The 17,856-nt window shown below is 41.2% G+C and overlaps 1 protein-coding gene across 1 annotated transcript; it reads right to left on the minus strand.

Moving 5' to 3' along the window:
- Positions 1–1,795: 1,795 nt before the first annotated feature.
- Positions 1,796–14,114, minus strand: cybb (cytochrome b-245, beta polypeptide (chronic granulomatous disease)). Its single transcript, XM_083633863.1, has 13 exons — positions 13,983–14,114; positions 13,350–13,442; positions 10,388–10,498; positions 9,895–9,979; positions 8,794–8,945; positions 8,405–8,586; positions 8,005–8,137; positions 7,657–7,749; positions 6,640–6,893; positions 5,566–5,728; positions 4,806–4,952; positions 4,095–4,219; positions 1,796–3,836 (listed from the first exon to the last, which is right to left on the minus strand). Exons 1-13 carry the CDS (start codon positions 14,025–14,027, stop codon positions 3,719–3,721), a joined length of 1,701 nt encoding a protein of 566 aa, XP_083489989.1. The 5' UTR covers positions 14,028–14,114; the 3' UTR covers positions 1,796–3,718.
- Between the last annotated feature and the right edge of the window lie 3,742 nt (positions 14,115–17,856).

A 17,856-nucleotide genomic window follows, 5' to 3' on the forward strand; every position in this document is an offset into this window, starting at 1 on the left:
CTGTCTGTTCTAAAAATCTAGTTGTCTAGAAGAATAGGACGAATCAGCATGATGTCATTTGCCACCCAGAAATGCGGAACCCCGCGACAGTTAATACTATGAGTTGTGCCAAACAAACCGTTAATATCTCAAAAACTATACATCACATCACTTATATTTTGACATTCTGAGTGAGAGCAGAAGTAGCTCAAGAGTTTGATGTATAATGCATGTAAAGTTGTGTGAACTGTCGCAGTTTTTAAAATGTAAACCGAGTTAGACGGCTAGAGCAGACACTCGCGCCACTTGGGCTCCATAGCGTTCCATTGCCGTTGCCAAAATGCTGCTGATCCCTCGTATAGTGGAAGTGGCTGAGGACTGGTGTGGCCAAAAACAAGAATACTAAAAATAGTTCATTGCTTTGATCTCATGGAGGAGAAAAAAATGTTTTATAAAATAATTTAAAAATTGTGCTCAGCCAAAATTCAGTAATAAGCATGACAATGGCTCTGCTGTAGTCTTAAAATGGGAATTTTATATTTGACAGTAGATCCACTGAAATTGTGTAATCTGGGGCAAATAAAACATAACTTTGTACTTTTATGTTACTTTCACTACCACATTTAGTTCACATTCTTCAGTTTACTTCCACTTGTGGTTTCTACTCCTCAGGAAAGGAGCATTTCTTTTCATGTGAATCATGTGAAAGATGAAGATAAAAGAGACTTTGAAGCTGTACAGATAAGCAGATAAAACGTTTGAATTGTTGACACTGGAGCAAATTGGACTTCCATTTGTTGTCTTGGTATTTGAAAGCTTCGAATGGATCATTTTCCATCAGTAAATCCTAACTGTCGAGTAGTTAAATCTACTTCAATCTACAACTGTCATATGAGGGGAAAAAAGCACAAGTAGATGCATGGATCAATACCACACACTTTAAAGGGGGCTGTGGTAGGGCTGTCGCCTCACAGCTAGAAGGTCCTGGGTTCAATTCCTGCCAGGGACGCTGAGGGTGTGTCCCCCCCCCATGTCTTCAGTGCTTACTGCCCAGGTGGGCTATCTTGTGAAAGGGCCTTTCTGTGTGGAGTTAGCATGTTCTCCCCGTGCTCCACTGGGGTTCCTCCATACCCCGGGCGCTGTACAGAAAAGCTACCCACGGCTCCTGGCTGCCCCCCAGAGGAAGGGCATGCCATGTCTTAGTCAAAACGAGCAGAGACTGTATTTCACCGGCCACCAGTGTGTGTGTGTGTGTGTGACCCTGCATGCATGTTGGTGTCTCTTCTTCATTGGGGAGTTTGTTTTTGCAGCTGCAATAGGCCTACTTTAACTTTATTTGTAACCTTTATTTATCCAGGGATAGCTGACACACACTCTTTTTCAGGTACTTCCAGAGATGGGAAATATTCCTACTTCATTACTGTACTCTTAAGTCTTGAGTCTCTAGTCTACATTATTATAACACAAATATCTGTACTTTCTACTCCTTACATTTTCAAAGCAGGCTAGTTACTTTAGTTTGAATGCACGGCAGACAAAAACGATGTACCGTCTATCTCGCCTCGCACACTCCCAGCTTTCACACATTACTATGTACACCTTTTTTGTGGAAAAACCATATCACACAAATTATTAATCAAAGTATAGTCTGACTCTTCATATATCTTAAAACCTGTTGGAGGGGATCTTCTAAGTTTAATAGTATTTGAATTATATTAATATGACATGAGTTTCAGTTAGCTTTGCACAGAAACAGCCAGTAGATATACTTTTTACTTTGATACATTATTACATTTCAGAGCCTGTACTTTTCAAGGTTCAAGGTAGTCTTTATTATCCCAGAAGGGAAATTTGTGAAGCAGCCAGTAGAAGCATAAAAACCAAACAAATCATCAAACAAACAGATACAACAAATTCCAACAGCTACAATGCTACAATGGCAGCAGGAACAAATTAGTTTTTGTGCCTGTTGGTTCTGCATTGTAGCAGACTGCATCTGCGACCACACGGGAACAGCTCAAACTCTAGGGTCAGAGGGTGGCTAGGGTCAGCCAAGAATGACTGTGCCTTTTTCAAAGTCCTAACTTTGTACAGGCTATGAAGGTCATTATAGTGTGAGCAAATTTACTGCACACCATCACAATACTCTGCAGTCGGTTCATATTCGTGAGGGTAAGAGACCCATACCAGCTCACAAACGAGAAAGTAAGAACTGATTCAATAAAACAAGAGTAAAACATTTTCATAAAAGTCTTGTTGACATTACAATTTCGTAGCTACGATTAAAAAAACATGCGCTGGTGTGCTTTCCGACACACGGCATCTATGTGAAGCTCAAAGGTCAGCTTATCATCTATTATAGTGCCGAGGTAGCCTACTTGTACTGCTGTGCAACTTCCACAGCCTGCTCATTAATAATGACAGAGGGGTTCTTTCAGAAGTCGATATGCTTTGTACTTTTACTTGAGTAAATAAGTAGAATCAGTACTTCTACCTTTACCAGTCTTTTTTTTTACACAAGTAACTACTTCTACTTAACTAAACATGTGTACTTTCCCATATCTGGGTACTTCATACTCATTCAGTTAAAAACATTCACACATTGGGAGCTGCCCAGTGAAACCACAGTCTGATGAAAAGCTCCTCTAGCAGCCAATGGGTTAAGGGCCTTGCTCACTGGCACTTAGACAGCAGATGTTGAGGGAGATGAGAGCATTTCTCACAAACAATTAAACGAAATGTCTTTAAAAATAGGAAGAATAGTTTTGAAACCAACAGTTTCACTAAACTGATGTAATGCAAAAGGAGAACAAGGTAATGTGGTAAAACAACATTTGAGCAAGAATCCTTGCCGAACATCTGTGGAAAGAAAAGGCAGAAGAAGAGCAGAGTCCAGGCCGGCCGATTGGAGACGGGCTCCTGAAAATGAAAAGCTGCCAGTGGGCGCAGCTGCTTTCTAACACTGCAATGCATGTCTTCATCTCCTACACATGTCTGGAATAGTATAGTTAAAATGCAGGGTGGCAGAGGCAGAGTAGCGTGGGCTGCCCCTGCCATCCTGCATTTAGGAAATTCGCATATGTGGCCACAGCTATTGCGAATTGGCGCTTGTTATAATAGGATGTTATAGTTCAGGGGTTAGGGTTGTATTTCGGCTTATTGTTGCAAACAGTGGTGAGGTGAAATATAATCATAACAGACATTTTGTTTTCTTTAGTAGATGGAGTCCACTGAAATTTGAGAAACAACTGAATTTTTTCTTGGAGGACTACTGGATTTTTATTTTACTGCGGTGCTGGACCAGCGGTCCCACCGGGGCCATGAGATGGAAAAGTCAGGACGGACACTCACTCACTCACTCACTCACTCACTCACTCACTCACTCACTCAGTCATGGACGTTTAGTGTGAAAATGGCCGTAGCTAGGGATAGGAAGGTGGTAGAGAGTCGGGATTCGAGGAGTGGGTAGGATTACTGGCTAGGGGGATATGGGTGGTGTTTGGCGGGGGGGGGCGAGGGGGAAAAAAGCGCCGTGGTCTAAAAGGTGTGCGCTTGTTTCATATTTCCTGGTCTCAACAGCATACAGCACATGTACATCTTAAGGTCTGATAAAAGTATGCAACCTCAAAATGGACAATGTTGTACAGGAACCCTGACTTCAATACATAAGCAGTCAGTCTCAGTTTCCTCTCTCCATGTCGATGTGGTGCTGGCATTTCGTAGAGCGGTGGTAAGGTTTTTAGAAGTTCTCCTTGTTGAAAATGAACTCCACTCCACCTTCTGAATGGGACAGGCACTGTTTGGACAAAGCCTTCCCCAGCACGGTCGGGCCGCACAGGAAAACTCCCACTTTAGTCCTGAGGAAACACACAGGGGGAACAATCCTGTTACTAGTACTGTAGTAGTAGTATTAACTAGTAATAATAGCAGCAGTAGTAGTGCACAAATAACAGTAAAACTCATGAATATTACTAAAACAATTTTCTTGCAAAATAGGAGTTTTCTTTTTGTAATTCATCAAGGAACATTCAATTTTATTCATACATTTCCCTCCCTCCATTGCTCCAGATCAAATCATGAACTATATGAGGTCAGTCTGTTCTGGAGAGCCTCACCCTGGGTGCTTGTTCCCGATGGTAGTGAATTCGTGGTCCCAGTTGGGTTTGCCATAATGAGTCTTCTGTTTGAGGCCTGTGATTGGGTCATTCTCTGCCTCATGGTGAACCCAGAAGTGAGCAGCCTGAGAGAGAGAGAGAGAGAGAGAGACATAGAGAGTGATCTGTATGTCAATTCACATTATGTGACATTTTATATTTCAGGCAACAGAGATGGAACAGCCATTTGACTTTGACTTGACTGACTAATAATATATAAATCAGGGGCTCACACAAAACCTTGTATCTCCAAAGTGTCAACTTTTCAGGAACGAAGAAAAACTGCATTGAGATTAGCAGCTTGACGGCAATGTGTTTTTCAGTTTGCCCAATATGTTTTGAAAGGGTTTCGAAAAGGTTTCATCAGTCTTACAGATTGGAACATTTTATCAACAAATAGGGAAGCATCGAGTCGCCTTTGACCTTTTTAGCTCTTTTTTAGTTCTAATTTATGCCACAAAATGACAAAATAAAATCTAAAATCAAACTTTCATTACTTTTACTTCCTGGAAAATAAGAAAGAAATCTTTAGTGATGAATTTCAACCGATGGAAACACCCCTACATCCTGTTTTATAAGGAAATATATCAAATTAAGGAACCGAGTTGCTTTCAAAATTTCACTGTGGCTTGAACTCTGTCGACCTCCCCGTGCTGCCTGTCTGCCCCGTACCTCGGCCTCCTTCCAGCGGGTGAGGTAGATGTTGTAGCTGAGGACGTCCACCATGCCCTTCTCTGTCATCTGGCCCTCCAGGGACTGCAGCAGGTCTGCGAACCACTCGAAGGCCTGGGTCTCTGGACACAGCCAGTAGAAGTAGATCTGCAGGAGAGGCACTTTATTCACCCAGTGCATTAAACGTACAGGACAGAAACATCTTTTGTCGCTGGTGCAGAAACATACCGACAAGCAATGGTGGAAAGAGTTTGCGAATGTCCTACTCAAGTCAAAAGTACTGTTGTATTTAATTAAGTAGAAGTAAAAGTACCAGTGTAAAAGATTAACAAGTAGCTTAAAAAGAAAAAGTAATTTTGTTAATTTAGTTATTCGCACAAAATATTGACTATCAGCAGCTTCAATCCAAAAATATTGGTATCATATTGGCCTTCAAAAATCCATATTGGTCCTTAATAGACAATAAATTATACATATTATTATATACATATAATTCTACAAGTTATCCACACACAGGGTTCCCACACTCACTAGGACAGCAAATTTAAGGGCTTTTCAAAGACTTTCAAGGTCTTGTTTTTCATGATATTTGATTTAAGACCTGGCGTGTTTTGGGGTAAGACATTAGTCAAAATTAGACTTAACAGATGATTATGAACTTTGAAGGATTTTCAAGGCTTGTGGGAATCCTGCACACAGCTTATAGTGAACATTGCACTGGACGTTTATTTTTTTTAAATGACTACTAGTTTCTCTTGACCTTTTTGGTGTAGACCTCCTGGTTGTTCTGGATGTATTTGTACCACACAGACTTGAGGGTGGAGGCAAAGGGAGTCACACCGATCCCAGCTCCCACCAGCACGATGACCTCATATTGAAACACATCCTCACTGGCTGTCCCAAATGGACCATCGATGGAAATCCTGCAGAGAGAGAGAGAGGGGGGCAAAGAGACATGAGGGAGACAATTAGTTAAACAACTTTTCATATCAGGCATCAGCATACTCTATTTGACGTTGATATCTTTTACTGTATTTTCTCTCTATAATACATGAATTACAATACATTGATCTATATTTTATTTGACATTGCTATGACTTTTGCCATTTTTATCATCCAATTAATCCAATTAGCCTACATTATGCACATGATACATTCCAAGACAGAGTGGGGGGAAAGTAATGCAAACACCAATTTCAGTAAATGCAACCACCACCCATGATGGCCTTATTCCATTTCATGCCTACATGTAAGTGTAGATACTGAGGGATGTGACCCCCCATACCATCAGATCTTTGGTATTTAATGAACAAACTTAACAAATTAAATGAAAGGAATTAATTAAATTAAAGGCCAACTTGGGTCTAGCACATCTAGAATTGTGAAATGTCTGTTCTGCTGTTGTGTTTTAGAAGAAGGCACAAAAAGAAATAGCTGTTTCCACTGTTAGCCCACAAATGCAACGTAATCGTCACCAAGCAACTGACAAAACAGCAGCAAGACGGCAGTTTCACAACAGGCCATCTATGTCTTTCCAGGGGGGAGATAGATGAATCACCGTGCAGTCTAAAGACAGCAGAAAAATGCTCCAGATTACCCAGCATGCTCGCTGAACAACAAATGAACAAATTTGATGTTGGGAAGATAAACGCTCCATGAGTTCTCCTCCTTGTCTTTTTTCTGCCTCTCTGCTAGCTCTTTAAAGGGGAAGAATTACATTGCCTTCTGCTGCGCAATCAACCGCTGCTGGCTGCAACCGTTTCAACACTTCAACTACTCTTTTCAAAAGAGGCCAATTGAACACAATCAGTTTCAGACAAACTTCTTCCCTTACTTTGGCAGCTCCCATGCCTGCTTGGGGTCGGCCTTGTCACCCCCACAGGCCTCGTACACGCCCTGCGTCCAGTCACCCACGATGCGGATGTGGGCACTGAAGTGGTCCTCCTCGGGGGCGGAGGTCAGGGTGAAGGGGTGCCACTCCAACTGGGACACGCAGGGACACTGGATGAAGACGTACTGACCCACCTCCATGTGGAAGCCCTTCCTCTTCATCTGTAGCTCCAGGGTCTTGGAGGGATGCATCACCACCTGTGGCCGAGGCGGATCATTAGGCTTATTGATATATCAGGCTGATATTGGCCAATATCAGTAAAAGTCGGATAAGTGTCGTGCCTCGCATATGGAGGTGAAGATGTGATTTTACTCAACAGCCTCACACCAGTGGCATGTCCAGGCTGTTTGGACTGGGGTGGCCGAGGTGGGGCACCGACTCAAGCAAGGGTGGCACTGAGTGCGGCATTTAGGAAGGATGTAGACAAGTCCCAGAATTCTGAATTCCGAGTCAGAATTCTGAGTTTAAAGTCAGAATTCTGAGTTTATTCCCAGAAATCTGAGATTAATCTGAGAATTTAAATACGTTATAAATGATGACGACAAAGAGTCGATTCTTTTTTTACGTTGAGTAACACCCAGAAAACATTTCCCGGAGTTTTACAGCCGCTTCTTTCCCCATGTATGTGGATGGTTAAAACTCTTTTTGGGCTGCAGTCGTGACTTGCAATACTGAGCTTGGCCACCATGTTCAATTTGCTTCAAGGCTGAGACCTGACGCTGGGGGGCTGGTCACAGCCTCTAAAACGGAAGTAGATGCTAGAAGCTTTATTATATAACGGCGTTTTAAGGTGAGGTCAAACAGTTTGCATGGTGATCATCATTGGGTAAAATGTGTCACTGTTTGGCCATTGGCTCAGCTGACCCTACAATATAATCACATTTATATTATTTTCCATTGAAGTCGGCACAGGGATCAACCCTTGTGCCTTTCCATTACAGAGCAGTGTCTGTAACCCACCTTGGTGATGACCACTTTCTGATTGGCACGGTAGAGGCGGATCAGCCGCTCAAACACATACAGGATCATCGGAGCAAGCACCCACTTCCAGGTCTGAGGAAAAGGAATATACATTTAATTAGAATGAAGTACAATATACTACTGACACAAATAGGAATACTAATACTCATTATATTATTGTTATCATTATTATACTAGGCTACAACAGCAATTAGACAACTAGCAATAACTAAAAACTTAATTAAAAACAAAAATACTATGAAAAGCAATCAAATCAAATAAATCTCATCCATTATTTATGACAATAAGATCCAAACTGATGGTTTGCGGTCTGTCTTCTCATCTCACCCCCGGGGGATTTCCAGCAAAGTCGGGGACAGGACAGAAAGTGCCGTTTTTCCCCCAGTTTCTAAACTGCTCTTCACACTTATCCGGAGGGGCGTCGCGCAAACTATCTTCTGTCTGTCCCCGCACAATCCGCCTGTGGTCACAAACACAACACAGGAAAGACTGATGACATACTGAGCAGCTGAATCACAACCACAGAAGACTCAATTGTTTAAAGTAAGAAGAAAGTAGACTACTGTTACTTTTGGAGAAGCAGGGCCTCAATACAACAACACAACCAGGAATGATCAGTGTTGGAGAGTAGATTCACATAATGTCATTGAACTGTAGTTCAATAAGTAACTTTGTTGGCGAAGGTAAAAAACCCATGGAAGCAAAAAGCCTTCCTGTGCCGACTCACCCGAAGCCATGTATCACCAGGCCGATGAAGAAGACGACAAACAGGTGGTGGGTGTACCAGAAGACCTCGAAGTAGGAGCGGCGGATGACCTCCATGGAGGAGGTGATGATGATGATGAGGGCCAGAGTGATGACCACGCCTGTCAGCCCGGCAATGGTGGTGAACGCAATGAGTGTGGGGGTCTGCACCCAGGGGAGAAAGAAGATCTCAACTGTTAGGATCACCTTCTTGTCTTTACACTTCACACTCCAATCCAAACAGACAGAATTATAGAACAGGCTTTCAAGTAACTTAATGTGTCTTTTGGCGGCCATATTGGACATTATATGTATCTCCTGCTCTTATCCAAAGCGACACCGAGTGAGAAAAAGTCTCAACAGGTAACTCACCGTCTCGTTGCTCCTGAAGATGTTCAGGTAGTTGCGGTTGTCGGTCCCGTTGTCGATCTGAGAGAGAACGAAGGGCAGCAGGTTGCTGTCGCGATTCAGCTGGCCGGCCCAGTAAAACTCCAAGTTAAACAGGTGGGCAATCAAGTGCACCGCTAGCACAAATGAAAAAGGACAGATTGTCAAAAGATATTCCAAGTAAGTGTTAAAACATCTCAGAGGATCCATAAGCTGACAAATACTTGCTATGACTGGAGAAAACAATCATAACTAAGTCACTGTAACTGTTGTAAGTGGAGTGATGTTGATTAAGTCATGAAGTAGGTCAATGTAATTAATGCAGTGGTTGATAATCTGGGGTTCGGGGATGCCCAGGGGTCCTTATGAGTTATGAGGGCCCCCAGCAAAAATAAGGAGTAGTTCAATATCATTAGAAATTAATTCCGTGAAAATGATCTCAATCACAGAATGTATAAGAATGACTTTTCTAATCATAGGTGTTACTCTCACCACTAGCCTGTAATACTATCTTCCACACATCCAGTGCTGCAGCTTGCCAACTAAAATCTTACCATACGGGACTAAATCTTAATGGGTCTAATGTGTATCTTATTTGGGAGTCAGGACATAAAAACATTTGAGAACACCCAAATTGGACATATTCCATGTTATGTTTGCATGCACAAACTGATCATATACAGAGCAAGACTAACAGAGACTAACAGAGACTGGTGTCCAACTCAACAATCCAAAGAATGACATTTGAAGGAGTGTCTCAAGGCAAACCAAGCATGCAACCATTAATTAGACCTGTTGTCCAGTGTCTGTGGTGTTCACAGTCACACGCTGGGCATCAAATTCAATCATGTACATCATGTATATTTGTAAATGTCTTTCTATACCATGTTTTTATTGTGTTTATGATGTTTTACTTCTTTGTCCATGTTGTGGCATCGGCCTGCTGCAGGGACTGCAGATGGAAATGAGCATCTGGCTAAATCTTGTATATTGATATTCAAGCAAATGTTTATTAATATGCATTCTCCCTGATCAAATAACGAATTAAATACCAAAAAATTGAAAATAGAAATAAAAGCTACCAACCTGTGTGGAAGGCGATCATGTAAGCCACCAGTTTGTGAAAAGTGATGTTTCGGTCCAATTGACGGGCAGCTGTGCGGCTGCAGCACTGGAGACAAGACAAGGACAGTGTGTTCAAATATGAAAGTGAAGCGAAATCTCCAGTGTGTTTGAAGGTTTACTGATGAGATCAATGGATGGTAAATCTCTGTAGGCATTACTGTTTTATTTTTATTTTATTTTATTGATATAGAGGCTACATAGTGTGCGTTTGTGTGTGTGTGTGTGTGTGTGTGTGTGTGTGTGTCTGTGTGATTGTATATGTATTTGTGTGTGCATGCATAGAAGTGTGTAGAGTTTAATTCACAATAAAGTAAATTATTGATACCACAAAACGTTTTTTTTACTGTATCATAGAGATATTGATTGATGAACTTACTAATGATCAGGGTTTTACAAAATGAAGCCTATATCATTTATAAATAAACCCTTCATAAAATGCCTGATTTCCAAATACCTGGATGGTGCCGCGCACGAGGGAGAGCAGGTTTCGGGAGACCGGCAGCAGAATCAGCATGCAGTTGAAGTTGAGGCAGGCAGCGGACGCTCGGGCCCAGGGGAGAGCGTGCTGCAGAGAGAGAGAGAGAGAGAGAGAGAGAGAGAGAGAGAGACCCAAGAGAGCATGTTGGGCAAAATATTTGGTACTAAAACTCCAATCTCCAACTTTACGCCCCCAAATTCATTGTGATATGTCATATGTACGATAAATAAATACCGGTAAATAAAATAATATAATATAATATAATATAATATATAATAATAATAATATTAATAATAATAATAATAATAATAATAATAATAATAATAATTATTATTATTATTACCTTAATAATAATAATAATAATAATAATAATAATAATAATAATAATAATAATAATATAATACATTCATAACTACATCAAATAAAACTATAAATGTGCAATCAACATGAAAATTGATCAGTTCTTCCTAATACATCTTTGAAAGGAAATTTAGATGAAACAGACAGATCAAACCATTAACCTTAACCCAACCTGTGAGGATATTTGGTCCTTGTACGTGCACACACACACACACGTACACGCACACGCACACGCACACAGAAAGTTTGAGGCTCTTGGTTTCACTTCTGCTCGTTCCAGGTCAGCTGTACAGTCATGGTGTTGACCCAGCCAGGTGATCATGGAACCAGCTGTGACCACAGAGCAAACTCAACTCCTCTCATCAGCCCTACTTCCCTTCCCTGTTGGGTCTGAGTGTAGGTAGACTACAGGGCGGTGCTACTTCCCTTCCCTGTTGTGTCTGATAGACAGTGTTGGGGGTCGTTACTAAAAAAAGTAATATATTACACATTACACAGTACTTTAAAAAGTAATGCCTTACTTGATTTAATTACTCCCTGGAGAAAGTAATTTGTTACACTACTCATTACATTACTTTTGCGTTACTCTGCAACATCGCCTGAGATGCATTGTCACCTAACCCATCCAATCTAGTTGGTGTGTTGCATAATCAAGTGCATGAAAAAGCACTGCACGTTTGGTGTTTATTTTTGCCATAATCCTGCAGATTCAATCCCGATCCTGCAGATAATTGAAGAACTTATGTAATGCAAGTAACACCATAAGTGTTTGAATAGTAACTGTAATGTGATTACTGGATTTAGGACTATAATGCTTTACATACTCGTTACAGACAAATGTAATATGATTACAGTAATGCGTTTTTTTGTAATCCATTACCCCCAACACTGTAGATAGACTACAATATTACATTATCAAAATGAGATCACATAGAATGGCTAAATGTGCATGATTTGGTTAAAGAGATTTGACTGTTTGACTGTTTTTCCCACTTTCCCAGAGTCATAAACTACTAAATGCCTTCAGACAGACCTTTATATGTATTTGGTGTATTCTGAAGTATGGCAAACAGCAACATCAGGCTATCTTGGCTCAACTGTTGAGTGTTTGGGGTAAAATAATATAACTATGATCCAATATGGGATTGAGCAAGGGGGCACCTTTTTCCAAGATCTGTCACAGGAGGGGCCCACATTCTCAGACTTTGAAAACCCGTGGACTACAGGGTGGTGCTACTTGCCTTCCCTGTTGGGTCTGAGTGTAGATAGACTACAGGGTGGTGCTACTTGCATTCCCTGTTGGGTCTGAGTGTAGATAGACTACAGGGTGGTGCTACTTGCCTTCCCTGTTGGGTCTGAGTGTAGATAGACTACAGGGTGGTGCTACTTGCCTTCCCTGTTGGGTCTGAGTGTAGATAGACTACAGGGTAGTGCTACTTGCCTTCCCTGTTGGGTATGTTGGCCATTTGAAGCTGTTGTGGGTCTAATTCAGCAAAATGTACAGTGGGTTTCCTGCTCAACGATCACGCTCACACTTGCCCCTTTCTCCTCTAACATCTAAAGCAGGTTTCTATGCTCATCGAAATATGCTATTACTGTAGCCCTACTGGATATAAGCCTAGATCCTTTTCCTTACAACACATTCATTTATTTTGACAGTTATTGAGAGTTGATTTGAGTCAATTTGTGGACCAGTGATGTCATTTGCGCATGAATGACATCACTGGTCCACAACTTAAATCAACTCTCAATAACTGTCAAACTAAATGAATGTACAGTTTTCGGATATACTGCTGATTTTGTAATGATACAAAGCTGATTGAAAATGAGATTATTATATATTTCTGCCTCCAATGTTTGCATAACTCCAATGTGACTTTCGTATTGTAATAAAAATAAAATTTGGTGTATTAACTACAAAAAAGCAGCATCTGTTGTTAATTACAGGATTGACTAACATTGGTGACTACAACTGTGACTACAACTGTCGCCTACATACAGGAATTTGAGGAAGTGAGAAACAATGGGTTATTTTTCAAATGACAAATTGTATAGGCCTGTATATATATTTATGCAACTTTCATGAGCCATTTGATTGAGCCTTTTCTTCTTCCTTCTCTCTTCTGGTAAATAAAACACATGCATACACCTGCGTACACCTGGTACTCTGAAAATAATTTTGAAACTGTTACTTTTAGGAATATGAAGCATGTGTAGCTATGAGGTTTCTGTGTTTGTAGGTTATGATAACTGTCTGATAACAGTGCAATTACCCAGAACAGACTTTGTCAGCACAGTGAGTCATGGTGCTCGGATTTATAATATTTCCTTCCGGCTTCTACCAATAAATCAAACATTGAAAAAATAATCATCTTGAAAGTAGTTGTGATGTTATGAAACACATTCACTGTAGCACAACCAGCAGGGCAGCAGGCCCACTCACTTTTATGAGCATGTTGTCTATTTTGTCATGATTTAAATATCTATATTTTTTATTAGCTTGATTATATTTGCAATCAGTGTTAAATCTGTTTGCTGGCATGGAAATGAAAAAGAGATGGACGTGGGATGGACTTACCCCGAGAAGGACTCTGGTGTAAAGCCATTTTGGGGTCAGGAAGCGCATGTAGAAGTCGACAAACAGGTACGCATTGATCCCCAGCCATACCAGCTGTAACACACATCCAAACACACGTTTCATTCACAAGGCTTTACCCTGCTTCTACATGCTGTGTGCAAAGTTGTAAATCAACCACGGCATGAAATAAGACACCCAAATCAATTCAGTTGAACTAAAAAATAGAACAGCTTATGAAAAAATTAACAGAATGATCTTCTCAAACTATGAAATTCTCAAATTCAGAAATTCCACCCACCCATTCATTCAAAAGGCATTAAATGAGTATGAAAAGTTGTAATCTGCATGAAATTCAAAATGCTTTATGCTTTATTGTGCTGAATCAAATCATATTTAATAAAATACAGCTAATTGTAGCATCCAAAATATAAAAACTCGCCTTTTGCCTTAGGGTTAACAAGACAAATGCAGATAAAACCAAGAAGAAGAAGAAGAAGAAGAAGAAGAAGAAGAAGAAGAAGAAGAAGAAGAAGAAGAAAAAACAAGACAAAACAACTCATTTAGAGCAGAAAACCTCTCAACCCCAAGACAGCTGAAATAGAAAATTGCAGCAATTACAACTAAAATACTCACAATAACAAAGATGGAGAGTCCCTCATTGGCAGCAAAGTTCCCCATGGTGAAAAGTGCTTGTGAGTGTGTGTGTGTGTGTGTGTGAGTGAGTGAGTGAGTGAGTGAGTAAGTGCGTGCTTGTGAGTGAGTGTCTTTTATAACGAGGGAGAGTGCTAAAGTAGGAGGAAGTAGGAAACAGAGTTGCCGTAAGGAGGAGAGTCAGTGAGGCAGGTGGAATGACTCATTTTATAACTTCTCAGAGCAGCGAATAGGGAAGTGCCGCCCTCTCATTAAAACCTCCACTCAGAAACAGTTTATTTACCTGTTTCCTAAGAAGATAATAGCCACTACAGTGGATTTCATCATCATGTAAACATAGTTATCACCAGTGAGTGCTATAGAGAACTGGGGGCTGGGGGAGCACACCTATATGAGTAACAACCCCATATTTTACTATTGTAAAAACAACCCCTTGGAGAAAAAGGGTCGGAGCTCCGCTCCCCTGCACTCCCACAGCACTACACCCCTGGTTATCACACACGTGCATCTAGAAACCAAATAACAGTTATGGTCAGATGCATTACCAAGAGCTATAAACATCATCCTATAATAAGTGTCCATCTGTGAGTGAGTGAGTGAGCGAGTGAGCAGAATTGTGTTCAGCCACAGCTATACCATTTTACGTGCGATCACACTGAATCTTTCAGGAAGTGTACTAAAAAGTACCCCTGCAGGTGACCTAACGGAGCTGGATTTTCTTAATTAGGGCTGTCTAAACGGACAAAAATGGCTAATTAGTGGCCACAATGAGTGGAATGGAGAGCTCTAGAGTGAAGGAGCCCACAGGAGTTGTAATCAGCCAGTGGAGTGGACTTTGAAAACCCTCTGGGGAGAGAGAGGAGAGGCTGCATGCCAAATTTGTGAGCAAGGCCTGACTAAATGGCCAGTCACACAGGGACAAGTATTATAGAATTGAGAAGTGCAGAAGTAAGGATTTTGACAATGTTGACAATTGGATGACAAGCACTATTTTCTGAAAATGGCTCATGTACCTGCACACACTTTCTAAGTGGTCTATAGATTCTGGGTTTAAAGTTTCATGAGGCTGTGACTATAACTCACAATAGGTAATTTTTTTGTCATTATTGAAATGGTTACTATGAGGGCACATTTCACACATGAATACATTTGGGCTCTTTGGATTCATAAGAGTCTCAGCTTTGTAGCCGTATCCAATTCCATTGTACAATTCCACTGAGGTACCACAGTGTGCAGAAATAGGGAAAGAAAAAAGGCGAGAATAACATATTTTCACTGCATGCAGAACACTGTCTTTAGGACCCTGGAGCTCATACCTGTAGCTGACATATGTGACATATGTCAGTAGATATATACAGTATACTGACATATGATGTGTCTCATGTCTTTCAAAATAGTGATGCCCATTTACCCATTTACATTTGTCAAAGTCTTTGCTCACTTTGGAGATGGCTGCTACTTATTAATCTGTATGGCTAGTACAGTGATACTCAACCCGAGGCTCTAGAGCCACATGTGGCTCCTTTATGGGTAGTTGTGGCTCTTTAAGTCCTACCTAAAATAAAAAAAGAAATAAAGAAAAAATTGTGGGGGGGGAATAAAGGGATGAAAGGGACCTTTTTTGGATTGTGGCTCTTGCAAAGAAAAACTTTCATCAATGTGGCTCCTGAGTAGGGCAAGGTTGCGTACCACTGGTCTAGTATTTTCTAGGGGTGCCGAAAAGACATAGAAAGAGGCTAAAATTCCTCCATGATGCAAAATATCATACCAAAATATAACATGTGTCATAAAATAATCGGGGGGGGGGGGGGATCACTCTGCAAACAAAGATATTATCATACAGTTACAGTTTCTAAAGCCTAAGGAATTTGGAAAAAAGTGAATTGGACGGTTCTTGGTCATGATGTCTCACAGACTGATGAAAGCGACTGGAGAGAAGCAGCAGTGAAGTGTGGAAGTGTTGCAGCCAGGTGACTGTTAAGGAGGAACTTAACACTTGATGGCGACATTTTGGATTGCATGTAGAGGAAGTGGTGGTTTTCCAAACACAAAGTAATACCAACTAATCAGTTCCTGTTTCAATTAAAGCTGCAGAAGGGTGGCATGGGGGGGATACTCAACTTGTCCTTGCATTATTACTCTGGAAGAAAAGATTGTCTGCTTATTGATGTGTGGCCAATGCTTGCCTATGGTTCTATTCTATTATTTCTATTCTGTTCTATTCTATTCTATTGCATACAAAATTATTATGTCCTCATTAAATGAACAAATTTATCATTAGAAATCTTGGTAACACTTTCTTTGAAAGGGTGTCCATAACTGACATGACTGGCATAACACTGTCATAACCATGACATAACACCTGTCATGAACATGAAGGAGGCGTTATGAATTTTTATGACTGTTGTCATCAAGTGTCATTTGGTAAATTATGTAAAATGTTAATGAAATGTTGACATTGTGAGGTGTCTTCGTTATGACAACTTGACATTAACCAAGACAACGTAACCTGTCAACATCTACGTTATGACACCTTGATGACCCGGACCCAACTCAGGGAACGGAGACTCGACTCAGACTCAACTCGGACTCTTCTTTGGTGACTCGGACTTGGACACTGGGGACTCGAGAGTCGACTTGGACTCGAGATATAGTGACTTGACTACACCACTGAAATCAACAGTTCACATCAGTCTCACCATCACAGTGGGGTAAAGATACATGTAGTGGGTTGATGTGAATTTTTTTAAATCATCCATGAGGGGGCGCTAAAGAACAGCTGATTCAAAGCAGAGGTGCAGCCTTTTGGACCCTCTCCCTGTTCACACTCACACTGTCACATCAAGTGCAGACTCGTCATCCTTCCTAATGAAATTATCCTTCAGCAGAGACAGCATGGTACAAATTACTTGTCTGGTTTCACATTTATGTCTGACCCACGCTTTTCCCTGCTCCAGAATCCACTTGATTCTTAGAAGTGATGATGATAAAATGACACTCATCTAGAGCTGCGGTGGAGGCCTGGTGGAGCCCAGCGACCCCCAGGGGTCTAGAGGGGGTTGTAGGGTTCTTCAGAGGAGTCCAGGGGTCTGGACGGTATCCAATATGAAAAGTCAAAGTTTATCCTAGCCTACTTCCTGTCATATAATCATTCTAAATAGCACCAGTTATGATGCCGCTTTACAGCCTAAAATAATAGGAAAGGACTTCAGTGTTGGGTTTGGCTGTAAGTAGGCCTACAGCAGCGATACTCAACTTGCAGCCCGGGGGCCAGATGCTGCCCGCAACAGGGTGCAGAGTGGCCCCCGGACATCTTTTTTTATAATTTCATGTTAATTTTAATTGTGAATTAGAATCTAATTCACAATCAAAACTAACATGAAATAAAGTTTGACTGAGCTCCATCTAAATTGTCAAATACCACCGTCTGCTCGCTACCCAGGCACTTATGTATATACTTAACCTAACTAACTTAACTATCCGGTGTGCACAACATTGTCAGACTAAACTCTGACAAATGCTGACACCCCAAAAACCTACAATCCGCTACAGATTTTTTTTTTATTGTTTGTTTATTAACTGGCCCCTGGCTTCCTATCATTTCATGAAGGCAAAGCAAGTTGAGTATCCCTGGCCTCCAGTGTGGCTGGGACAGAAGCTGTGGGGCTTCTCAGTCAGCGATAGCTTTTAGCAAGATTGCATCTTTTGCTCTGGATTATTCTCCATCAGATCACTGCTGAGTGTCCAGAGCGATTTACTGCCGGCGGTTACATCACACCAAATGAGGCTATCTTAACATCAGTGAGCTGTCATGGGCTGCTGGTTGGAAGCCGGGACTGGCCGGCAACCTTTCCAG

Source organism: Poromitra crassiceps, assembly GCF_964638095.1.
Source record: "Poromitra crassiceps genome assembly, chromosome: 3".
NCBI lineage: Eukaryota > Metazoa > Chordata > Actinopteri > Beryciformes > Melamphaidae > Poromitra > Poromitra crassiceps.

Bases quoted from the DNA above. Each gene is read 5' to 3' on its own strand.
- cybb (XM_083633863.1), bottom strand. From the start codon at position 14,027: ATGGGGAACTTTGCTGCCAATGAGGGACTCTCCATCTTTGTTATT. The intron at 13,443-13,982 runs GTGAGTATTTTA...TGTGTGTTACAG, and splicing joins GACTCTCCATCTTTGTTATT to CTGGTATGGCTGGGGATCAA. The intron at 8,587-8,793 runs GTGAGTTACCTG...CCCTGGGTGCAG, and splicing joins TCTTCAGGAGCAACGAGACG to ACCCCCACACTCATTGCGTT.